The following is a 26,981-nucleotide window of genomic DNA, read 5'->3' as shown; positions in this document are numbered from 1 at the left end:
ACAAAGTAAATATTTAAAAGGATGAGATAAAGAGAATATAAACATTTTAAATGTTAAAATATTGTTATACAACATTTTGTTCTCACTAAAAATGTATGTTTTTTAAAAAGAGTAAAAAAAAAAGAGCTTGGGTGAATGAATATGCTTCATTGTTTTTTTTGTATTATGATTTAATACTTTGTGATACAGTGATTCCCAAAGATGTGGTTTTAAAAGCCTTTTATTTTGATGCTCGGTTTTAATGGCTGTTCCAGGAACCATATAAAATGAAGATTCAGCTGGAAGAAGTCTATCATTAAAGAGGGTTTACTAAATCATGATATTCATTTTTCAATTCCACTCAATCAGTTATATAAAGATTTTTGTTGATATTCTACTTGTGAATTTCCATCTTCCCTGTGTGTGTGTGTGTGTGTGTGTGTGTGTGTGTGTGTGTGTGTGTGTCTGTGTATGTATTTATGGGGAAGAGCTATGGAAGGATTGAGGCTGGTCTGGAAGGTGACTTTTTCAGGTACAGAAAAGGGAGATCCCCAAGGGAGATGGCTGGATGCCCTAGTTTCCTGATGGTGAATAGGCTTTGTTTCTCTCCAAACTGTCTAATATATGTTTGGATCTTGAAAACAGGATTGTAGATTTGAGAGAGTTCTGTGGTTGATTACATAAGCCACAAGTTGTCCAGTGGCATAGTTGGTGGTGGCAGTGGCAACAGCAGCAGTAGGAGCAGCCACATTCATTCCTCTCAAAATGCTAGATGCTCCAGCTCTGGTGGCCTGTTGTTGCCACGGTATCTGTTCTGCTCAGCCTCTCCTTGCTCGGTCTGTAGGTGGGGGAGGTGCAGCAAGGAATTTGTATTATCAGGAAGCATGTCCCCTTCTGATCCACCCTGGCTTTGGAAGCCCATTAAGGACTCCTTTCCCATTTTATACCATAATGTGAAGCACATTCATTCTTCCCTGAGGGTGAGGCATAGGAAAGGAGGGGAAAAAAAGCAAACAAAAAATAGAAAATAACTAACTCCTGGGTGTCCCAGTTAATTTCTTCCAGGAAAACAGGATTTCACAATTTCCTTTGCTCTCTAGGCTCTACCAGAAGTTCTAGCAGTTTGTTTCCCAGCTGTCCAGGGGTAGGGGAGATGTTATACCTTGTCTTCTCCTGAGGTTGAGGCCCTAGAAGGATTTCAGCTCCAAAAGAAGCAGGGCCTATCTGTGCCTGTTATGCAGTATACAGAACTCTGGCCAGGGAGCATACAAGGTCTGTGTGGCTAATTCAGTGGAGGCGGAAAGGGAGGATACAGAGGGGGATTTTTCTAAGTGTTTTTCTTCCTGCCTCTTGTCTTGGGGAGAAATGCCCAAGACTGGCTGATCTTTCATCAGACAGGCAGGTAAATGAGAGCAACAGGCAAGCATCAGCTGCAAACTGACTGAACAGCTGTGCTGCTCTCCTCAGTTCTAATATTTTCTTCTTGCACACCCACTTATTATTTTTTTTTTTTCCTGCTGAGGCAATTGAGATTAAGTGATTTGCCCACGGTCTCACAGCTAGGAATTGTTAAGTGTCTGAGACCACATTTGCACTCAGGTCCTCCTGACTTCAGGGCTGTGCTCTACTCACTGTGTAGATGCCTCCACACACCCACTTATTATTCCCTGGTAAACATGCACCCTACTTTGGAGTTAAAGACTGGCTCATAAAAAGAGATATGAGGATTTACCTCCCACTTTTCTTTGCTAGAATCAGGTTTTAGGATTGGTTGGGCTTTCAATATCATAAATGTGAGACCATAAAAGTGGTGGCACTTTAATATCCAGCTTGGTCAATGTGTTGCTTAATTTCACTCTACTTTTTTCTCGTTTGTAACCTTTATTATAAGGGATGGCTTTTGAGTGGTGGTGGTGTGGAGAGATATATTTGGAGATGAAGGTGATTAAAAAAAAAACAACTTAAAGATTTGAATAATTTAAAAAAAATCATCTGGTCTATTCTTCTGTATTTAGGGAAGATCATTCATATTTCTCTCAAGAGAAGGGTATGAAGCTGAAGTTTTAATAATCTCCAGGTAACTAAATTATACTCTTTACAACCTTTCTCTATAGTCCAATTTAGTATTTTATAGCATTTTTTTTTTTGTGGCTCTGCTAAAGGCTTATTGTTCTAATTTGAAGGGAAGTTCATGTAATATCCTTACATCTTAGATTTCTTTGCAAAAGTTTTCATTAAAAAACAGCACTAAATTTGGAATTATTTGCCCCCACTTGTCATCAAAATGGCTAAGATACCTCAAAGTGACATGGCCTTTGATCCAGCTATCTAACTTCTAGGAATAAACTATGAAGGAATTCAAACAAAGAAAAAAATCCCAAACCTCAAAATATTTCTAGCAGCTCTTTTTGTGATAATAAAGACCTGGAAACAAAAATATATGCCTCTGTATTGGGGGACGGCTAAACAAATTGTGGCTCATTAATATAATGGAAATCCATAATAAATATCAAAAATTAATTTAAAGGTGTATAGGAAGACATATGAATTAATGCAGAGTAAAGTGAGTAGATCCATGAAAACAATATACACAAAGGCTACCACAAAATAATAGGAAAGAAGAACAAAAATTAAATGCTGTGTAATTATAATCAAACTTCATTGCACAGCAGAATTTAGAAAATACCTCTCTTTTTCTTCTTTGCAGAAATGGGCAACCATGACTATGGAATATTGGCTTTGCTAACAGATTCAATTGGTTTAAAAAAAAAAAAAAGCAAAAGTAAAAGTAAAAACTTACATTGATAAAAGTTTTGCTGAATTTTTCTTTTCCTCTTTCATTTTTTTAAGAGATGATTTGTTGAGTAAGAGAGATATGTTTGTAAGTAAATGTGAAGTAAAACCAAAAACATAATACAAATAATAGAATTGTTTTTTAAAAAGAAATAAAAAAGAAATTTTAAAAAAGGTTTATGACTTCATATTTTAATTTGGAACATGGTATATTTTATTCAGTTCTAATTAATCAATCAGACAAGTAACAAGTGTTTATCAAGCATTGTTCTAAGTGACAGACAGTGCTAGGTGCTGAGTATGTAAAGACAAAAATGAGTACCTTATATTTCAATTGCTGAGATACTACAGGAAACAAGGTTCATAACAACAATATGAATTTTTCAAATGTGTGTGGCAAAGAAATATATCAAAAGTCTTTAAATACTCTTAAGAATTTAGGAGAGAGGTTTATGATACTTACATGAACAACAGGGCCAATTCTTTTGCATGGACCACACCATTTTGCTGAAAAATCAACGACAACAAGTTTGGAACCAGCACTCTTCAGAAAGTTCTCAAATTCATGCTGAAACAAGTATGCAAATAAGAAAATGTGTTTAGTAACTATACATAAGTCCAGAGGAAGGGAACTTTGTTGTTCTCAGCAGTTTCAGTTGCCTAAGACTCTTTGTGATGCCCATTTGTCTTTCTCTTAGCAAAGACACTGGAATGGTTTGTGGTTTTCTTCTATTGCTCATTTTAGAGATGAGGAAACTGAGGCAAACAGGATTAGGTAATTTGCCCAGGGTCATAGAATTAGTAAATAAATGTTTGAGGCCAGATTTGAAGTCAGGAAGATTCATCTTCCTGATTCCAGGCTGGTCCTCTAATCACTGTACTATCCAGCTGCAACTAGGGAAAGAATCTTAGAGATCATCATTTTGCATATGAGGAAATTGAGGGCAACAAGGTAATATGACTTGCCTAACATCATGCAGATAATAAAATTATTTTTGTACCTGTTGTCTACTTCAATAGGATGTAAAAAGCCTTTATATATGTGTCTGGCACATAGTGGATGCTTAATAAATGCTTCTTGGTAGCAGAACAGGGCTTAAAAGCTGCCTCCTTATTTCTATCAAGTATATAACACTGCCATAATTTTGCAAGAGAGAATTAATAATAAAATTTTTCCTTTCCAAAATTTTCACCATTTTCCCCATGCTTGTCAAATGTACCAACAAAGTCTAAAAAAAGAACAGAGCTGGAGCAGCTAGGTGGTGCAATGGATAGAGCATCAGCCCTGAAGTCAAGAGGATCTGAGTTCAAATCTAGTCTCAGACACTTAACACTTCCTAGCTGTGTGACCCTGGGCAAGTCCTCAGCAAAAAAAAGAAAAAAAAAAAAAAAAAAAAAAAGAACAGAGCTAATGCTTTAAGTTACTTATGCATTCTCATATTCTCATGCAAATGGAAGTTGATAAAAACCATGGACTTGAGCATTTTCCCAGGAACCATATATGTTTTAACTGAATATATGAATTTGGAGAAGAGGCATTTTAAAAAAAAATTTACTAAAGCATAATGAACTCCTCTTGACTGGCATTCCTACTAAATAAATATCCTTTGCTATAGTATTAGTCAAGTTTCCTTAACTTTGATGAGTTTTTCATAGATCCAGATCCAAAAGATTTATTTGCATAGATCCATATATCCAAAAGACCCTGACCCTTCCTAACACTGGTTCCTAGACTGATAATCAATTAAATCATCTATGCAATTTCCCAAGAAAATCAGTAAAATGGGAAACTGAAGAAACAGTGGTAAAAAAACCAGAAGCACTGACCCTCTATTTCTTATTTTCTAGGGCAGAGGCCAGTGATCTTTTAGAGATAGTATTCAAAATATTCATTCATTCACTTTTGCAAAGGGATAGAACATGGTAGTTACTGGCAAATTGGTAGACAGTGCACGCAGCCTAAAGTCAGAAAGACTCATCTCCCTGATTTCAAATCTGACCTCAAATACTTGCTGGTTTAGGCAAGTCACTTAACCATTTTTGCCTCAGGTTCTTTATCTGTAAAATGAACTAGAGAAAGAAATGGCCAACCACTTTAGCATTTTTTTCTAAGAAAAACTAAGATTGGATTATGAAAAGTTTGACATGAATGAAACAACTGAAAAATAACATCAAGTATCCCTTAAAGTGGAAAATATAGAGATCAGTGGCAAAATAGTTGCACTCAATATTACCACAAGAAGATAGTTTTTAGAGTCTTGGAACTAAAAGTAAAGAGAATCAAAAATAGGGACTAGCATTTTGAAAATAGATCTTTAATATTTGCAACAAAAATTGTTGAGTTTTGTCAACTAAATTTGAAAAAAATATTTATTATGAGTGATTAGGAGAAGCAGTTTATTATAAGGTATAAAGGACCAACCTTGGAGTTGTGAAGACCTATGTATTAATTATAAAGCACTTTATATGCATTATCTCATTTGGTCCTCACAATGTAGGGGGCGTAGCCCCTTTAAGATTCCTTGTCTGATCTACCTTTAAGGGAAAAGATCTGTATCTGATCCAGTTTGGGCTGTACCCAGCCCCCAATTGGTTTGGGTTTTCAACCCCTTTGATACAAGATCTGGTCAGAACTAGTTTGGGCTGTACTCAGCCCCCCCACTGGATCTGAGCTGGCTTGGATAAAGCCCGCCAAAAATCTGGCCTTCAAGGAATTAACCTGAGCTCCGCCCATTACTTATTCAAGCAGATAAAAAAGAGCAAAGCTAGAATCATCTTGGGTTCAGAGATTTGAAAGATGCCAGCTAAGATGCTTGCATCAGAGATTCTCTGTCCCCGCCGCTTTTTTCTATCTTCCTCTATCTAATGCCTTTTTTACTAACCAGACCTTAACCTTGCTTCCAAACCTGGCAATAAACATCTTTTACCTATCTAGGTTTTCGGCCTGTAAATTCATTTACAGGGGACTCTCGCCGCCACTAGACCTGATTTAACTTTGTATCCTTGCACCGAATCCTAAGGGGGTTGCAGGGGAGCTCCATGTGACTCCCTGTACCCCAATCCTGCCACTAGACCTCATTTAATCCTATTGAGGTATATACACTTCATTATTAGGTATTTATCTCATGATTTGGTTCAAGTTACCTCATCATTTTGAGGTTCCCTAGTACCTCATCAACAACAACCCTTCCAAGTAAGTACAGTAGATCTTATTATTGCCATTTGAAACTGAGACTAAGAAAAGTAATTGGCTTTCCAAGTGTTATGCAGTTAAGTAAGTACCTTAGTCTATACTTGAACTCAGGTCTTTTTGACACCCAAGTCTAATATACCTAAAATAGTATAATAAATACTAGCTCTATAGGCAAAAGCTAGTCATGTAACCTTTCAGTGGTTCAGGCAACTCTCTAAAACCATAGTATACAATGAATTCTAATCTGCACAAATTTTCCAAACTAGGAGTTTTCATATACCAATAAAATCACAAATCCAGGTCTTAAATTTTTTTTTAATATTCTAGGCACTGAAATCACAAACAAAAAATTAGCTATTGAATACATACCATCTCAAAGTATTTACAATTAATTAGAGATAGGAATTGGGAAGTTGAGGATAGTGGTTGTAGTGATGAAAGAAGAAAGATATACACCAATAACTATAATATGAAAGACTAATCCAGAAAAAGTGCTTTGAGAAATTTGAAGATAAAGGAATTACTTTTAGATGGGGGAAACAAAAGAAAGATTTAACTTATTGAGATTGTTTTATATATATATAAGATTGCTTATCCCTTGAGCTAATGGTCAGTGGGTTATATATTTGACACAGAAGGACCTGGGTAAAATTAGAAAGTAGAAAAATCAGGAAATAAAAAATTACTATTGTATAACTTGCCTTTTAGATACTTTTCAGAGGAACCATTTCTTCTAGACAGTCTATCAAAAACAAACATATCGTGGAAAAAATATAGGTTCTGGAATCAAGACCCCTATTTGAATGCTGCCTTTAATTCTACCTATGTGATCCTTGGGTAAATCCTTTAAATATCCCCTGCCTCAGTTTCCTTATAGACTAAAGGAGACTATTGGACTGCATGATTTCCGAGGTTCCTGCCTGTGCTTATTTCTCTGATTCTGTGATGTCCGCTACATAACCAATAACTTTGAAAAGACATTTAATTCAATATAAAAATTATTTGAGGGCCTATTATGTGGAAGGCTCTGTGTCATACTTTTCTATGAGAATCACTAACTGCTGCACTAGGAAACCATCTTTAAGTCTATCAAATTGTCTTTCTCTTTTCTCTTCTGCAGGGCACCCAAAGTAAAGGTCTTTAAGAAACAGCTACTCAAACCAAACACTTACCATGTTTTTAATGCTCTGCATAATGATTGCCAAGGAAAATAAACTGCAGGCTAAATTTGCTCACTGCTTCCAACACTGGCAATTGTATGCTCCTTGTTAAATAGTCAGGCTTGAGGTTTCTGTGACATCACCACATACGTCATCTTAGAATCTAGAACTTCAGTGGACTTTGGATCCATTTTACTGTTTTATTGTGACTTAGCTAAGTGGGACTCAAAGAGGGTCTTTCTATTTTAGACTTTCTAAAGGCCCTAGGGGCAGCCTAGCTAATTTGCCTGACCAATTTTCCTAAAACCTTTCTATATCCTGGGGTAGTGAATGAATAAAAGGGAGAAAGTGGTTCATATGTCATGGGATTCTTTTTGCGGTTGAGAGATACACTCAAAGTCATAATTATAGTATGTAATAAGATTTCCATGGTATTATGACTCAAATATAGATCTTCTGTAGAAGGAATCTCATTATTTTACTCAGTTGCTTAACCAAAAAGAGAACTGCTCTGATAGGGCTTTTAATTTCTCAGAACCCACTGAATGTTAGAGAAACATGAAAGGAAGTGAACTTTATTATTATAAGATTTTCCACAGACACTAGACAATGTAGTTGAAATGAATATGGCTCAAAATTATTAAAATGTAAGCCATCTTCTGGATTTGAAAGTATTTTTAAAAGATGTGAATGCCCAGAAGGAACTTTTTTTACCTTGATGACAACTTTAGTAAAGTCTTTTGAATGCTTTGTTCATAACCTTGAGAGAATAGCCTTTTCTATTAAAACTAAAACCTCCTATTTTCATTTCCAGGACTGGAGATTTTCTCCATTGAGAAACTACAGTGAGAAGCTGCTTTTGACCTAAAATTTAGCCATAACTCCAAAATCATCTTTTACTATTCAGCCTGGCCTTCTCTGACACCTGTTTTTGTTTAGGAAATACTAAGAAATGAATCTTGGTGCTTCCTAATCAACTGAAACTGGTCAAGATTAATTTTCAGATGAAGCAGATTTCTTTCCTTCTTTTAAAAAGTGTTTTACTTTTTCCAATTACATTTTTGACATTAATTTTAAAAAAGATTTCTAGTTTCAATTTTTTTTCTCTCCTTCCTGTCCCCACTCTCCAAGATGGATAGCAACCTGATAGAAGTTATATATGTACAGCCATGGAAAACATATATGAAACAGATTTTTAGAGCAAAGGTATCAAACACCTGACCCAGAATACTCCAGTCTGTTAGAATGGGATAAAAATGTAATTGGGAAATATTTGACAAAATAAATATCAATACAACAAAACATAATTAACTATATGGTTTTCTAACTCAAAATATGGCTCTTAGGGATCCTTATGTATAATTTAGTGGCCTTTATTTCTATTTGGCTTTGGTGACACTGATTTACAATATAGGAGCTTCTTCCTACTTCTGGGACAGTGCCTGTCAACTAAATGACTTGAAAGTTGTGCCCCCTTCCCTCATTATTGTACATCAGATGCTTTTTTGGAAGTCAAACAGAATCCCCAAACTCTTTAGCCAAATTGTAAAAGGCTTTAAATGCCAAAGAGGAGTTTGTATTTGATGTTAGGAAACACTGAGCAAGGGAGTGATCTGGATTTTAAGACTCTTTGTCCTCTGTGTGGAGAACACATTAGAGAGGACAGAGATTTAAAGCAGAGAGGTCAATTAAGAAACTGTTGCAATGGACCCAATGAGCGGTAGTGATAGGTTGAATTAGGATTAAGCCAAAGTGGTAATAAGGCCTACTTGTATAAAATAGAGAAAGAGAAGATCAATGAATTGGGCTTGCAACTAAAAAAGATAGAAAACAAACAAATTAAAAACCCTGAGTCAAACACGAAACTTGAAATTCTAAAATTAAAAGGAGAGATTAATAAAATTGAAAGTAAAAAAAAAAAAAAAACTATTGAATTAATAAATAAAATTAAGAGTTGGTTTTATGAAAAAACCAACAAAATAGATAATCCCTTAGTAAATCTGATTAAAAAAAGGAAAGAGGAAAATCAAATTGTTAATCTTAAAATTGAAAAGGGAAAACTCACCACTAATAAAGAGGAAATTAGAGCAGTAATTTGGAGTTACTTTGACCAACTTTATGCCAATAAATACGATAACTTAAATGAAATGGAAGAATACCTTCAAAACTATAGCTTGCCCAGATTAACAGAGGAAGAAGTAAATTGGTTACACAGTCCCATTTTAGAAAAAGAAATAGAACAAGCTATTAATCAACTCCCTAAGGAAAAATCCCCAGGACCAGATGGATTTACATGGGAATTCTACCAAATATTTAAAGAACAATTCAATTTAATGCTATATAAACTATTTGAAAAAATAGGGATTGAAGGAGTCCTACCAAATTTCTGTTATAACACAAACACATGTTACTGATACCTAAACTAGGTAGGTTGAAAACAGAGAAAGAAAATTATAGACCAATTCTCCCTTATGAATATTGATGCAAAAATCTTAAATAAAATATTATCAAAGAGATTACAGAAAATCATCCCCAGGATAATAAGCCATGACCAAATAGGATTTATATCAGGAATGCAGGGCTGGTTCAATATTAGGAAAACTATTAGCATAATTGACTACATCAATAATCAAATTAACAAAAACCATATGATCATCTCAATAGATACAGAAAAAACATTTGATAAAATCCAACATCTATTCCTAATAAAAACACTTGAGAGTATAGGAATAAATGAACTTTTCCTTAAAATAGTCAGGAGCATCTATTTAAAACCATCAATAAGCATCATATGTAATGGAGATAAACTGGCACCTTTCCCAGTAAGATCAGAAGTGAAGCAAGGTTGCCCACTATCACCATTACTATTCAATATTTTATCAGAAATGCTAGCTTTACCAGTAAGAGTTGAAAAAGAGATTAAAGGAATTAGAGTAGGTAACGAGGAAACCAAATTATCACTCTTTGGAGATGATATGATGATATACTTAGAGAACCCCAGAGATTCTACTAAAAATCTATTAGAAATAATCCACAACTTTTGCAAAGTTGCAGGATACAAAATAAATTCACATAAATTCTCAGTGTTTTCATACATCACCAACAAAATCCAACAGCAAGAGATACAAAGAGAAATTCCACTCAAAATAACTATTGATAGCATAAAATATTTGGGAATCTATCTACCAAAGGAAAGTCAGGAATTATATGATATAAAGATGATAATACTACCTAAACTAATCTATTTATTTAGTGCTATACCAATCAGACTCTCAAGAAGCTATTTTAATGAGCTAGAAAAAATAACAATGAAATTCTTCTGGAAGAACAAAAGGTCAAGAATTTCAAGGGAACTAATGAAAAAAAAAAATCAAATGAAGGTGGCCTAGCTGTACCTGATCTAAAACTATATTATAAAGCAGCAGTCACCAAAGCCATTTGATATTGGCTAAGAAATAGACTAAGTTGATCAATGGAATAGGTTAGGTCCATAGGACAAAATAGTCAATAACTATAGCAATCTAGTGTTTGACAAACACAAAGATTCCAACTTTTGGGATAAGAATTCACTATTTGACAAAAACTGTTGGGAAAACTGGAAATTAGTATGGCAGAAACTAGGCATGGACCCACCTTAACACCATACACCAAGATAAGATCAAAATGGGTTCGTGATTTAGGCATAAAGAATGAGATTATAACTAAATTAGAGGAATACAGGATTGTTTACCTCTCAGACTTATGGAGGAGGAAGGAATTTGTGACCAAAGAAGAACTAGAGATCATTATTGATCACAAAATAGAAGATTTTGATTATATCAAATTAAAAAGGTTTTGTACAAACAAAATTAATGCAAACAAGATTAGAAAGGAAGCAATAAACTGGGAGAATATTTTTACAATTAAAGGTTCTGATAAAGGCCTCATTTCCAAAATATGAAGAGAATTGACTCTAATTTATAAGAAATCAAGCCATTCTCCATTTCATAAATAGTCAAAGGATATGAACAGACAATTTTCAGATGATGAAATTGAAATTATTTCTACTCATATGAAAGGGTGTTACAAATCACTATTGATCAGAGAAATACAAATTAAGACATACCACTACACACCTGTCAGATTGGCTAAGATGACAGGAAAAGATAGTGAAGAATGTTGGAAGGGATGAGGGAAAACTGGGACACTTGATGCATTGTTGCTGATGTTGTGAATGGATCCAGACATTCTAGAGAGCAATTTGGAACTATGCTCAAAAAGTTATCAAACTGTGCACACCCTTTGATCCAGCAGTGCTACTACTGGGCTAATATCCCAAAGAGATATTAAAGAAGGGAAAGGGACTTTATGTGCCAAAATGTTTGTGGCAGCCCTTTTTGTAGTGGCTAGAAACTGTAAAATGAATGGATGCCCATCAATTGGAGAATGGTTGGGTAAATTGTGGTATATGAATGTTATGGAATATTATTGTTTTGTAAGAAATGATCAGTAGGATGAATACAGAGAGGCTTGGAGAGACTTACATGAACTGATACTGAGTGAAATGAGCAGAACCAGGAGATCATTATACACTTCAACAACAATACCGTATGAGGACATATTCTGATGGAAGTGGATATCTTTTACAAAGAGAAGATCTAATTCAGTTTCAATTGCTCAATGATGGACACTCAGAGAAGGGACACTGGGAAATGAATGTGGACTACTTGCATTTTTGTTTTTCTTCCCAGGTTATTTTTGGATATTTGGATTCCTTCTGAATCCAATTTTTCTTGTGCAACAAGAGAACTGTATGGATCTGCACACATATATTGTATCTAGGATATACTTTAACATGTTTAACATGTATAATAAGACTGCCTATAATCTAGGGGAGGAGGTGGAGGGAGGGAAGGGAAAGTTGGAACAGAAGTGAGTGCAAGGGACAATGTTGTAAAAATTACCTAGCATATGTTCTGTCAATAAAAAGCTATAATTAAAAAAATACTCATCAAAAACTCTTAAGAAGCTTATGTATTGTAAGTCTGAAGAAAAGTTAATTTATAGTTAAACTATAAGGGAGTCTTAAGTAGATTTTTTTGCTGCTTCTTGTTGTTGTTGTTTGTTGTTGTTGTTGTTGTTGTTGTTCTTCTTCTTCTTTTTCGTCTTCTTGAAGAACTTCTTCTTCTTCTTCTTCTTCTTCTTCTTTTTCTTCTTCTTCTTCTTCTTCTTCTTCTTCTTCTTCTTCTTCTTCTTCTTCTTCTTCTTCTGCTGCTGCTGCTGCTGCTGCTGCTGCTGCTGATTCTGCTTCTGCTTCTGGTTCTTTTTTTTGTTGCTGATACATGAGTCCAGAACTCAGAATTTCATATTCCACTATTGCTCATAATGATTCACAGTGTATTTTGGGCTTTATTGTAATGTTGTGTTTCTCCAGATTGTGATCGTTCTCTGGGAGCAGATCCCTTGGGGAGCTTCTGGAGGCAGCCTTGGCTTCAGTTCAGTTAAATAATCCTAAAATGCAGCCAGGAGTTAAATTCTGGATCCTTTATTGTGTCCTTCAAAGTCTTGAATCTTTTCCTGGGGCCCGGTTAGCTTTAGTAGAGGCCTATTTCTCTTCTTGGCTCCTAAAAGCTCTTGTCTGAATGTCTCCGAATCTAAAGGTTTGTCCTTCAGCCTCCAGCCTCTCTGAATCCCCAATCTCTCCAGCCAGCACCAAGGTGGAATCTTGAATGACTCTTCTCTCTGAATCTCCTAGAGTGTGGGAATCAGACTCTGCCTCTGAGAGTGGGCTTGTGGGAGCTCCTTAAAAGTATGCTCTCTTAAAGGTGTGAATCTCATGGAATTCTAGTTAATACATTACTGAACTAGAGAATTGTTAAGTACCATGCTAAATTAGATAATTATTCCATTCCAGTGACTGAACACCTTGTAAGAATCCTAACACTTTATCATTATTATATTTGCTTGAAAGCTAGTCTTTTGAGCATTCAGATTCATTTGACCATAGGATGATTAGCTCATACTTCTAGAAAGCCCATGTGATATTTCTTTCCCTTTGCTGCCAAACTTACCTATCCTGTACTTGTTTCAATGACTATTTTCTAGTGTTGTTGCTTTAGGTGGACCAGGGTAGGTGCCAGTTAGACCTTAGCCAAGCCCCAGTTAAGCCAGATCCACTTGTTAGCAACAGAACTGTAACAATGATAGGCTTTAAGTGAAGTTGGTGATTAATAACAGGATTTGCTTAGGCTTGGAAGAAATAAGGGTGGGTTGGAACAGAGAACATTTGATCTTGAAGGGAGATTACGTTATCTTGGCAAGTTTAGGAAAGATGCTAAATGTTCCTAGGTTCCAAGACTTGCTGGGCATCCTCACCTGGGCATTCAGTCAAAGAATCAACAGGAAGGAGGACAGGCAGACCCAAAGGCAAAGTTTACTTCAGAAGAAATATATTCACCCTGAGTAGCTAATCAAGAAACTAGAAACAAATGCATAGAAATAGAAAAGAGGCAGCTTCAAATTCATTAGAGTTGTCTAGGTCACTTAACCCTATTTGCCTTAGTTCCATAACTATAAAATGAGCTGAAGAAGGAAATAGCAAACCACTCCAGTATCTTTACCAAGAAAACCGCAAATGGGGTCATGAAATGGGGTACATGACTGAGATGTATGAATGACCACAAAAATAACAAGAAGACTAGAAATGGGATGCTTTAACTTAAACTGCTACAGGGTTATAACCAATTATATAATATACTGACAAAACCACTTTAGAATTGCACTTCTCAATGTATGCAAACAAACTTGGTAAATCAAAGCATGCAAATACCAGATAAGAACAAATCTGTCCCCTTAGAACTCCTTTTAAACATACTTCATATGGAACTAGACAAGTTTTCCCAGCTAGATATCACAGATCAACAGAGTTCTTTTGGAATGCTCCACGGTAAATTTCAGTCAACCAATCATCAATGCCCTTCAACATTCAAGTGTGGGGAATATAAGAGCCAGCCCTCATCATGCATAGGAACAGATGGTTGGCTTGGCTCTAAGGTAGATTTTTCTACTTTTAATTATGGATGTTCCTAAGCTTTCTTCAAAATCACTGATAAAATTATTTATATATTATTTCAATGGTAGTTTTGTCATAAGTTTAATATGTGTTATCAGTTGTGTAAGAACATGAACATGAAGGTTAGCATTTCATACCACAAAGTGCTTATTTTATTATTTAAATTTTTTTTGTTATTATAGTTTTGTATATACAAAACATATGCATGGGTAATTTTTATTGTTATTATTATTTTTTTTTTTGCTGAGGCCATTGGGATTAAGTGACTTGCCCAGGGTCACACAGCAAGAAAGTGTTAAGTGTTTGAGACCAGATTTGAATTCAGGTCCTCCTGACTTCCAGGCTGATGCTCTATCCACTGCACCTGCATGGGTAATTTTTCAACATTGATATTTGCAAAACCTTCTGTTTCAACTTTTCTCCTCCTTCCTCTCACCCTCTCTCCTAGATGGCAGGTAGTCCAATACATATTAAACATGTTAAAGCATATGTTAAATCCAATATATGTATACATATTTATACAGTTATTTTGCTGCACAAGAAAAATCAGATCTAGAAAGAATGAAAAAACCTGAGAAGGTAAACAAAAATGCAAGCAAACAATAATAGAAAGAGTGGAAATGCTATGTTGTGGTCCACACTTATTTCCCATAGTTCTTTCTCTGGGAGATGCTGATTCTCTTCTTTACTGAACAATTGGAAATGGTTTGAATCATCTCATTGTTAAAGAGAGCCACATCCATCAGAGCTGATCATTGTATCTTGTTGTCATGTATAATGATCTCCTGATTCTGCTTATTTCACTTAGTATCAGTTCATGTAAGTCTCTCTAGGCCTCTCTGAAATCATCCTGTTGATTATTTCTTATAAAACAATAATATTCCATAACATTCATATGTCACAATTTATTCAATCATTCTCCAATTGATTTCCAGTTTCTAACCACTAACAAAAATGGCTGCTATAAACATTTTTTTGCTTATGCGGGTCTCTTTCCCTTCCATAAGATCTCTTTAGGATATAAGCCCAATAGTAACACTGCTGGATCAAAGAGTATGAACAGTTTGATAACTTTTTGAGCATAGTTCCAAATTGCTCTCTAGAATGGTTGGATTCATTTACAATTCCACCAACAATGTATCAATATTCCAGTTTTCCCACATCCCCTCCAACATTTGTCATTATGTTTTCCTGTCATCTTAGCCAATCTGAGAAGTGTGTAGTGGTATCTCAGAATTGTCTTAATTTGCATTTCTCTGATCAATAATGATTTGGAGCATCTCTTCATATGAAAAGAAATAGTTTCAATTTCTTCATCTTAAAATTATCTATTCATATCCTTTGACCATTTATCAATTGGAGAATGGTTTGATTTCTTATAAATTTGAGTCAGTTCTCTATATATTTTAGAAATGAAGCCTTTATCAGAACCTTTAACTGTAAAAATGTTTTCCTAGTTTATTGATTCAAATCTTGTCTGCATTAGTTTTGTTTGTACAAAACCTTTTTAACTTAATATAATCAAAATTTCTGTTTTGTGATCAATAATGATTTCTAGTTCTTCTTTGGTCACAAATTCCTTCCTCCTCCACAGGTATGAGAGGTAAACTATCCTATGTTCTTCTAATTTATTTATAATCTCATTTTTTATGTCTAGATCATGAACCCATTTTGATCTTATCTTGGTGTTAAATATGGGTTTCTGCCATACTAGTTTCCAATTTTCCCAGCAGTTTTTGTCAAATTTTGAGTTCTTATCCCAAAATCTGGAATCTTCGGATTTTTCAAACATTAGATTGCTATGTTATTGACTATTTTGTCCTGTGAACCTAACCTATTCAACTGATCAACTAGTCTGTTTCTTAGCCAATACCAAATGGTTTTGGTGACTGCTGCTTTATAATATAGTTTTAGATCAGGTACAGGTAGGCTACCTTCCTTTGATTTTTTTTTTTATTAGTTCCCTTGAAATTCTTGACTTTTTGTTTTTCCAGGTGAATTTTGTTGTTATTTTTTCTAGGTCAGTAAGATAGTTTCTTGAGAGTTTGATTGGTACAGCATTAAATAAATAGATTAGTTTATTGTTATCTTTATTAGCCTACCCATGAGCATTTGATGTTTTTCCAACTGCTTAGATATGACTTTATTTGTGTGGAAATTGTTTTGTAGTTTTGCTCATATAGTTCCTGACTTTCCCTTGGCAGATAGATTCCCAAATATTTTATACTATTGATAGTTATTTTATATGGAATTTCTCTGTGTATCTCTTCTGTTGAATTTTGCTAGTGAGGTATGAAAATGCTGATGATTTATGTGGATTTATTTTGTATCCTGCAACTTTGCTAAAGTTATGGATTATTTCTAATAGCTTTATAGCAGATTCTCTGGGATTCTCTAGGTATACCATCATATCATCTGCAAAGAGTGATAATTTGGTTTCCTCATTACCTACTCTAATTCCTTTGATCTCTTTTTCAACTCTTATTGCTGAAGCTAACATTTCTAATACAGTATTGAATAGTAATGGTGATAATGGGCAACCTTGTTTTACTCTTATTGGGAATGGTTCCAATTTATCTCCATTATTTATGCTTACTGATGGTTTTAAATAGATGCTCTGACTATTTTAAGGAAAAGTTCATTTATTTCTTTACTCTCAAGTGTTTTTAATAGGAATGGGTGTTGGATTTTATCAAATGCTTTTTTTGCATCTATTGAGATGATCATATGGTTTTTCTTAATTTGGTTATTGATATAGTCAATTATGCTAATAGTTTTCCTAATATTGAACCAACTCTGCATTCCTGGTGTAAATCCTACTTGGTCATGGTTATTATCCTGGGAATAATTATCTGCAATCTCTTTGCTAATATTTTATTTAAGATTTTTGCATCAATATTCATAAGGGAGATTGGTCTATAATTTTCTTTCTCTGTTTTTGTCCTACCTGATTTAGGTATCAGTATTTAGATATCTGTGTCATAAAAGGAATTTGGTAGGAGTCTTTCATTCCCTATTTTTTTTTTTCAAATAATTTATATAGTATTGGGGTTAATTGGTCTTTAAATGTTTGGTAGAATTCCTATGTAAATCCATCTGGTCCTGGGGATTTTTTCTTAGGGAGTTGTTTAATAACTTGTCCTATTTCTTTTTCTAAAATGGGACTATTTAAGCAATTTACTTCCTCCTCTGTTAATCTGAGTAACCTATCTTTTTGTAGTTATTCATCCATTTTACTTAGGTTATTGAATTTATTGGCATAAAGCTGGGCAAAGTAACTCCTAATTATTGCTCTAATTTCTTCTTCAATAGTGGAAAATTCTCCCTTTTCATTTTTAAGAATAAAAATTTGATTCTCCTCTTTCCTTTTTCTAGTCAGATTTACCAAAGGCTTATCTGTTTTGTAGAGTTTTTTTTTTTCCATAGAACCAATTCTTAGGGTTTTTTTATTAGTTCAATAGTTTTTTTTTTTTTCTTTTAATTTTATTAATCTCTCCTTTTATTTTTAGAATTTCAAGTTAATATTTGATTGGGGAATTTTAATTTATTCTTTTTCTAGCTTTTTAAGTTACAAGCCCAATTCATTGATCTTCTCTTTCTCTATTTTATGCAAATAAGCCTCTTTACTACCCCTATATTACTCTCTTTATTACCTCTTTGGCTGCATCCCATACATTTTGGTATGTTGTCTCATTATTGTCATTCTCTTGGATGAAATTATTTATTGTGTCTATGGTTTGCTGTTTCACCCATTCATTCTTTAGGATGAGATTATTTAGTTTCCAATTACTTTTTGGTCTATTTACCCCTAACTTTTTGTTGAATGTAGTTTTTATTGCATCGTGATCTGAAAAGAAATCATTTACTATTTCTGCCTTCCTGCATTTAATTTTGAGGTCTTTATGCCCTAGATGTTTTATATTTTTGGTTATAAATCAAATCTCATCACAATGTATAATCTTTGTGATATGTTATTTTAGCTTTACTTTCAAATATTTTTATAAGTCTTTACTAATATTTTATTTTTTATAAATGTCCAATATGGATATTAGTTTAGGGCTTTATTTTTCGGTTTTGATTCTACCTGGTTAATATATAAAGACTATGCGTGTGTATGTGTGTGTGTGTGTGCGTGTCTTGGAAGGAATTTGGTATGGTCATTTATTTTTCTTTTTTTTGCAAACAAATTATGTAATATTGGAATTAATTGTTCTTTGGATGTTTGATAGAATTCATTTATGAATCCATCTGATGTTGGAGATTTTTCCTTTTTAAGTTCATTTATGAGTTGTTTAATTTCTTCTAAAATTACGTTGTTTAAATTCTCTACTTCTGGTTCTGATAATTAGGATAATTTATATTTTTATAAATATCTATTTATTTCATTTAAGTTATTTGTTTCATCGGCATATTAGTTAGGTAAAATAGTTTGTAATGATGCTTCTTCATTTGTTGTTAACTCTCCTTTCTTATTTTTGATGGTGGTTATTTAGTTTTACTTTTTATCTTTTTAATCAAACAAGCTGATAGTTCATTTAGTTTTTTTCTCATTTACAAGCTCCTAGTTTTGTTTATCATTAAATGATTTTTTTCAATTTATTAATTTTTCTTTAATTTTCAAGATTACTATTTTAATATTTTAATTGCATTCCCATTCAATTTTGTTTTATTTTTAGTTCCAGATTTTTTCCTTCCTCCCTCACCCATTTAAAAAGCAACAAATACAAAACTCTTTACAAATACAAAATCACAGAAAACAAATTTGTATTTCCCTTGTTCTGAAACAAAAAAAAAAAAAGAAAAGAAAGAAGGAAAAATATACTTCACTTTTTATTCTGGGTCCATCAGTTCTCTGGCTCAAAATATATAGCACTTTTCATCAAGAAAACTTTGGAACTGTGGTAGGTCATTGTGCTGAATAGAGTTACTAAGTCTTGGTTTTATAACATTGTTGTTACTATATTTTTAAGTATTATATGCTGTTACTACATTTTCCTAGTTATGTTCATTTCATTTTGCATGAGTTCAATAAATTTTCCCAGTTTTTCTGAAACTATCTCCAACATTTCTTACAATATAACAATGTTCTATTGCATTCATAAACTATAATTTGTTTAATCATTTCCCAACTAATGGGCATCCCCCAACTTTCTTACTTTTTACTACCACAAAAAGAGCTGCCATAAATATTTTTTGGATGTATGGATCCTTTTCCTTTGATCTATTTGAGGTATTAACCTAATAGCAAAATCGCTGAATCAAAATGACAATTTAATAGTTTGGAGGCATAGTTTCAAATTACTTTACAGAATGGTTGAAGTACTTCTTAGCTCCACAAGCACTTGGAAATATAATTATTTTCCCCACATATGCACCAATATTTATCATTTTCTTTATTTTCTTAGTCAGTCTTAGGGCTATAAGATGGTATCCTAGAGTTATCTTATTTTAAATATCTCCTATTATTAGTGATTTAGATCATTTTTTTTCATATGACTATTGGGAGCTTTATTATTTCTTCTGAAAATTGTTTGTTCATATTTCTCAACCATTTATCAATTTAGAGCCATGGCTCTTATTCTCATAAATTTGGTTCAGTTCTCTATATATTTAAGACATGAGATATTTTAAAGAGAAACTAAATGCTGGGATTTACTGCTTTTCTTCTAATTTTAGATGCTTTAGTTTTGTTTATGTCAAAACTTTTTAAAAAATTTTTATGTAAGTTAAATTATCCATTTTAACACCAATGAACCTCTCTGTGTCTTGTTTGACCGTGAATTTTCCCCCATCTATAGATCTGACAGGTAATTTCTTCCTTCCTCTACTCATTTTCCAAAAAATCTGGGATATATTCATTTGTCAAAAACTGTTATTGTGCTCATTTGATTTTATATATTGTATAACTAATCCATTTCATTGTTCAACTACTCTATTTATTATCCAATCCTAAATTGTTTTGATGATTACATTTTTGGTTTGAGATCTGGTACTTCTAGGCTCAATTTCTTCCCATTTCTTTTCATTGATTTCTTTCTTCCCATATGCAAAACCTGTTGATTTCACTTTTGTAACATCTTCCAAATATGCACCTTCTCTTTTTTTTTTTTTTTTTTTTTTTTAACACTGCCTCCACTCTAGTGTAGCCATCATCACTTCACACCTGAATTATTACATTAACTTGCTGATGGGTCTGCCTGGTTCAAGTCTCTCCTCATTCCAATCCATCCTTCTATTCATCCACTAAAATGGCTAAAGCAGTGGCTCACTATTATTTCTAGGATCAAATATTCTGTTTGCTATTTAAGGCTCTTCATAACTTAGCCCCCTCCTTTCATGCCAGTCTTCTTATGCTTTACTTCCCAAAATACACTTTTAGATCCAGTGATACTTGGGTTCTCAGTGTTCCTTAAATAAGACACTTTATTTCTGGAAAATGGTCTCTTTTTGAGCTGTTACTCATGCTTAGAATGCTCTCCCTTCTCTACTTTGTTTACTGACCTCCCTACTTCCTTTGAGTCCCAAAACAAAATTTCACCTTTTACTAGAAGCCGGTTTCAATTCCCCTTAATTCTAGTGCCTTTCTATCATTAAATATTTCCTATTTATTCTACGTATAGATTGTTTTATATAAAATTGTTTAGAGCCCAACTTTAATGAAGACTTGAAAGCTGAATTACAGGCTGAGAAATGAGCAAACAACAGAAAGAGATTCTGACCATAGAAAGTTATGTTGACAAGAAAGATCAAAACACAGAAGATAACCAAGTCAAAGCTCCTATATCCAAAGCTTTTGAAAAGAATAAGAATTGGTTTCAAATTCTGGAAGAGTTCAATGGGAACTTTTGGAAATCAAGTTAAGAGAGATAAGAGAAAAAAATTGGGAAGAGAATTGAGAGTGGTACAAAAGAAAATCCAAAAAGGTATTGAGGAGAAAGATGCCTTAAAAAGCAAAACTGGCTAAATGGTTTTCTTTAATAAAACAAAAAAAAAACAAAAAAGGTACAAAAGCTCACTGAGAAAAATGACTTGGTGAAAATTAGAATTGAGCAAATGGTGGGGCAGCTAGGTGGTGTAGTGGATAGAGCATCAGTCCTGAAGTCAGGAGGACCTGAGTTCAAATCTAGTCTCAGATACTTAACACTTCTTAGCTGTGTGATGCTGGGCAAGTCACTTAAGGTCAATTGCCTCAGGGGGAAAAATAATTGAGCAAAAGAAACTAATGACTTTATGAAAAATCAAGAAACAAAATATCAAAAGAATGAAAAAATAGAAAACTATGTGAAACCTCATTTGTAACTATATTCATACAGTTCTTGTGTGTGTCTTGAAAGACTTCCAAGTTTTTTTGTACTGTTTTAATTACTTTAAATGTTTTATTTTTTTTTTCTATCTTTTTTGAATGGGTTAGTTGTTTACCCAATTCTGTTGATCTGTTGTTTTTCTTTTTTTTTTTAATAAAGAGATGTAGATATACATTTATCCTAAGAATTGCTTTAGCTATATTCCCAAAATTGTATATTATTTCATTATCTTTGATGAAACTTTATATATATATATTCCTCTCTATTTCCATTCAGTAGTTCCTGGATGCAATTCATCGTATCTAATTTTTCCAAACTTCTATTTATGTCTTTAGCTTCTTTATTATTTTTGGATTAGATATATCTAAAGTTGATAAAGGCAAACCACTGTCTCCCCATTATCATAGTCTTATTGTCTATTTCTTCTTGTATTTAATTTAATTTTTCCTTTAAATGTTTGTGAGGTATGCCTTTAAGTGCATATACGTTAAGCATGAAAATAATTTCATTTCAAATGTTATCATATAGCAAAATCTAATTTTTTCTTTTTATTTCTTTTAATTATTTTTGTTATTCTCTCCTTTCCCCCCCCTCCAACCATAAAATTATAATAATTATACTTCTGCTTTTTTGTTTGTGTTCAGCTATGGCATAAGAGATTTTGCTCCAATTTCTTATTTTAAGAATCTGAGTATTTAAGAATCTGAACCTTCAGGTATCAAGTATATTTCTTTCTTTTTTTTTTTTTTTCCTGAGGCTGGGGTTAAGTGACTTGCCCAGGGTCACACAGCTAGGAAGTGTTAAGTATCTGAGATCAGATTTGAACTCGGGTCCTCCTGAATTAAAGGCTGGTGCTCTATCCACTGTGCCACCTAGCTGCCACTTAGCTGCCCCCTATCAAGTATATCTCTTGTAAACAACATCTTTGGATTTTACTTTCTATTTCATTCTACCAACTCTTTTATAGGTGAATTCTTATTCACATTCACAATTATGATGATTATTGATTCTCTTATATTTTTCCTCTCTATATTCCCTCCTCTGTTTAAACATGTCAAATTATTATTTTTTTCTTTTAACATTTTCTCATTATCCCGTCTCCAAGTTAAAAACCCTCCCTCCTTGTTCTGTGATATCCCTGTTGAGTAAAATATATTTCTATGCTAAACTCTCCTGTGTATTCTTCTTTCAATTGTATTAGATGAAAAAGAGGTTTATGTGTTGTCTGCTCCTCCCATTTCTTGCATGTTGACATATAGTCCATTTGTACAACCAATGTCTTAAGAAATTCCCTTCTTTTCTTACATTTTCCCTTCATCTATCCTATTTGTCCTCCTTTTGGTTTTTCCTTATTGTGTCTTCAAAATATTATAAAACCTTTATAGGCCTTTGTTCTTAACCCAGTGTGATATAAGATTTTAGAAGAATCTTTTTGACATCTACCCTCTCTATTAGAATGTAAATAATCTTTATAATTTTCCTTCTGATTATTCATCATATGTATTTTTCTTTGACCTCTATATTTCAGAATTTCTTTTTAGCTCCAGTTTTTTTTTAAATCAGAAATATTAAAAAATCTTCTATTTTATTGAAGACCCATATTTTTTCCTCATAAGAAAGCATTCTATTTTGCTGGATAAATTACTCTTGGTTGTAGAACTTTGCTTTTTGGAATGTCTTATTCCATTTTTTTTCTATTTCTACAAAGGATAGCTGATAAATGTTGTGTGGTACTGATTATGATTTCTCAGTATTCTTTCTTTATGACTGCTTATAGTCTTTTTTTTTTTTTTCTCTCCAGAAATTCAGGATTTTGTTAATGATATTTCTGGGAGTTTTCCTTTTTGGTTTTCTTTCAGAAGATGAATAATGGATTCTTTCTATTTTCAGATTCCTCCCTTACTTTAATAGATCTAGCAAATTTTCTTTAATTATGTCTTGAATTATAATAGGCTCTTTTATTTGGTCTTGGATTTCAGGTAATTCTAGGATTCTTAAGTGATCTCTTCCTCATCCCAGGTTAGTTACTGATTATATAACATATCATGGTTTCTTCTATTTTCTTATTCTTTTGGTTTTGGTTTCTTCTTTTTTTTTTAAAGAATTCTTGCTGTTAGGTTCTTACTAAGTGCTAATGAGATAATGAGATATTAGGTTCTTACTAAGTGCTAAGTCGGTACTTAACAATTCTCTAGTTCCGGTCTTTAAGGGGAGTTTTACCCCTTTGAACTTCTAGGGAGAGGCTTACATGTTTAAGAGGAGCAAGTTCATTGGTTGAAGTATTTCTCCCACAAGCTCCTGAGTTATTCCACGCCCATTCTCTGGGAGGATAAAAGAAGAAGTTAGAGTCTGGAAAGTGAGTTCTGGATTGTAACAAGGAAAAGACTTCCCATGGATTTGCAAGTAAAGAGACAGAGAAAAAGATTTACAGAGAAAAGAAACCTCCTCCCAGAGAAGGATTACAACTGAGAGACGATCAGAACTTTACAAATTGGCACCCACAATGTGGGGCAAGGACTTTTGCTTATCCTGACAAGGACTTATTCTGAGCCCTTCAGAGGAGCTAGCCCGGACCTTGACATCTTGCTTTGTCCTAGAGCCAATAATTTCCATTTGAATTGTTCTTATTTTTTTGGGAGGGGAATTTTTTTTTTCTTTTCTTTTTTTTAAATTAAAACTTTTTATTGTATATTATATTATATGTATATTTATTATACATATGCATGGATAATTTTTTACAACATTATCCCTTGCACTCACTTCTGTTCAAATTTTTCCCTTCCTTCCCTCCACCCCCCTCCCCTAGATGGCAGGCAGTCCCATACATGTTAAATATGTTATAGTATATCCTAGATATAATATATTTGTGCAAAACTGAACAGTTCTCTTGTTGCACAGGAAGAATTTGATTCAGAAAGTAAAATAACAAAAATGCAAACAGTCTATACTCATTTCCCAGTGTTTCTTCTCTGGGTGTAGCTGATTCTGTCCATCATTGATCAATTGGAACTGAATTAGATCTTCTCTTTGTTGAAGATATCCACTTCCATCAGAATACAGTATTGTTGTTGAAGTGTATAATGATCTCCTGGTTCTGCTCATTTCACTCAGTATCAATTCATGTAAGTCACTCCAAGCCTCTCTGTATTCATCCTGTTGCTCATTTCTTATAAAACAATAATATTCCATAACATTTATATACCACAATTTACCCAACCATTCTCCAATTGATGGGCATCTATTCTTTTTCCAGTTTCTAGCCACTACAAAAAAGGTTGCCACAAACATTTTGGCACATGCAGGTCCCTTTCCCTTCTTTAGTATCTCTTTGGGATATAAGTCCAGTAGTAACACTGCTGGATCAAAGGGTAATCACAGTTTGATAACTTTTGGGGCATAATTCCAGATTGCTCTCCAGAATGGTTGGATTCATTCACAGTTCCACCAACAATGCATCAGTGTCCCAGTTTTCCCTCATCCCCTCCAACATTCATCATTATTTTCTCCTGTCTTCTTAGCTGGATTGTTCTTATTTTTAAGAATATTTATTATTAAGGTAAAATTTTGGATATCTTCTGTTAAGATTTGATTCTTTTTTTTTTAATTCTTTCCCCCATGATTTTCATTTATTTTATAATGTCTTTTAAAAATTCTTGCATCATTTCTTCAAAGAATTCCAATTGACCTTGTATGGGAATTATTTTTTCTCTTTGAGCTTTGATTATGGGTGTTTTGAGGTTATTCTCTTCTTCTGGGTTTCTTTCTTGGTCATCCAATGTATTATTGAAATTCTTTTAAATTTGTTTTTTGTTCATTACTGTTTGTCACTAAGGTGTCAAGAACTGAGTTCTAGAGCTCCCCTCCCTAATATGGAGATTAAATCAAGTTTAAGAGCTTTCCCCATTGGCCTTTCTTTAGTCCTTTTATTTCACAATGAATATCAAAGTTAACCTTTCCTATAATCTATCTTAGTTGAAGCTGTCCTTTTGATAAGTAGAAAAAGGAAGAAGAGGTCTTTTCCTTAATCGGCAGTTAAATTCCAGGATATTTTTCTTTGGTGTGAAAGTCCAAGTTGAGACTTTTTTCTTGTCTAGACATTAATTTCATTTTTATCCCTCAGGGGATTTTTCCTACTGAGACATTAAAGGATTAAAAAAAAAATTGTTTGTTTTTTTGCTGAGACAGTGGAGTCATACAACTAGGAAATATATTAAATATCTGAGACTGCATTTGAACTCAGATCTGCCTAACTTCAGGACCAGTGCTCCACCGACTGTGCCATCTAGCTGCCCCCAGAAACTGTCAATTTGAGATGAAATTTCTTTTGCTTTACCCTGAGGTGTTTTTAAACCTGGAATTTGTAATGTTGTTATACTTCAGTTTTATTTTAATTGTACAAATGAAAAGTAAGCATGTAGGAAATTTAGTGACACAGTGTGTAAAAATAGAAGAGAACATAGTAAAAAATAAAATCTAAAAATGAGGTACATGCAAAGCATGAACATTTCACATTCATTAATGTTTCAGCTTCAGTTTTGATTGACACTTGATGCAGCAAAAAAATTTTAAAACAAACTTTTAAATCATGATGACACTTCTGAAGAGATTTCAGCACCAGCACTAAGATTTACACATTCAGTTTGTTTGTAATTTATTTGTTAATTATTTACAAAGTGTATAGTACAGATTTGTCACAGATCAGATGACAATGTTGAGAAAGCAATACTTTCCTGGAATTAGAAAAAATCTCCTAAACTACACTTAGCTTTAAGGCATCCAATTTACAAAAGCATAAAAACGATAATATTCTATAAACCTGAACTTTGAATAAACTTAAGGGAGAGTGTATCAATAGACCTTTTGGAGGTGGGATGAGATGGGAAATGTTTATATCAATTGAAATAACTATACCATCTTAATCATTATGCTTTTCTAAAAGATAATGAAGAGATAACTAATTGATATCAGTTGATAATCATAATGGGAAGTACACTGGATGCAAACAGAATAAGCTTTTATTAAACATCTATGTGCTAGGGCTTTCTCTCTAATTTGATCCTTACAATACTGTGAAATAGGTGATATTATTATCTCCATTTTATAGATGAGGTACTGAGGCAGACAGAGGTTAAGTAACTTATTCAAGGTCATATGGCTAATAAATGTCTGAGGCTGAATTTGAACTTGACTTCACTCTACCTGAAGAGTCTATTGTATCAGCTAGCTGCCTCACTGGTGGAAACTTGTGAACAATTAGGCAGCCGTCTCTTTCTCAAAGGATAAACTCAGAGCCATAAGAGATGCAATAGCCATGCACTGAGGACCCTGAGCTCAGCTTAAGTGAGAATGAGGACAGTAGTGCCAAGTTATGTGCCATCTTTGTATTCCCTTGGCAAAGACTAAAGACTAGGGAGTGACACAATTAGAACTCTGATCCAGACACTTGGTTTCTAAGTATAGTACTCCTTTCAATACATCATACTGCTGTTAGAGGTCTGACC

The 26,981-nt window shown here is 33.5% G+C and overlaps 1 protein-coding gene across 1 annotated transcript in view; it reads right to left on the bottom strand.

Moving 5' to 3' along the window:
- TXNDC8 (thioredoxin domain containing 8) overlaps positions 1-7,246 on the bottom strand; it is a 57,747-nt gene extending 50,501 nt beyond the window's left edge. The window contains exons 1-2 of the mRNA XM_074280633.1: positions 7,138-7,246; positions 3,236-3,340 (exon numbers count right to left, since the gene is read on the bottom strand). Coding sequence (XP_074136734.1) covers positions 3,236-3,340; positions 7,138-7,158 — 126 coding nt within the window. The 5' untranslated portion in view covers positions 7,159-7,246. The remainder of the gene's footprint in view (positions 1-3,235; positions 3,341-7,137) is intronic.
- Between the last annotated feature and the right edge of the window lie 19,735 nt (positions 7,247-26,981).

This window comes from Sminthopsis crassicaudata, chromosome 1, assembly GCF_048593235.1.
Source record: "Sminthopsis crassicaudata isolate SCR6 chromosome 1, ASM4859323v1, whole genome shotgun sequence".
In the NCBI taxonomy this organism is placed as follows: Eukaryota; Metazoa; Chordata; class Mammalia; order Dasyuromorphia; family Dasyuridae; genus Sminthopsis; species Sminthopsis crassicaudata.
This window is presented reverse-complemented; position numbering and strand designations above follow the sequence as displayed.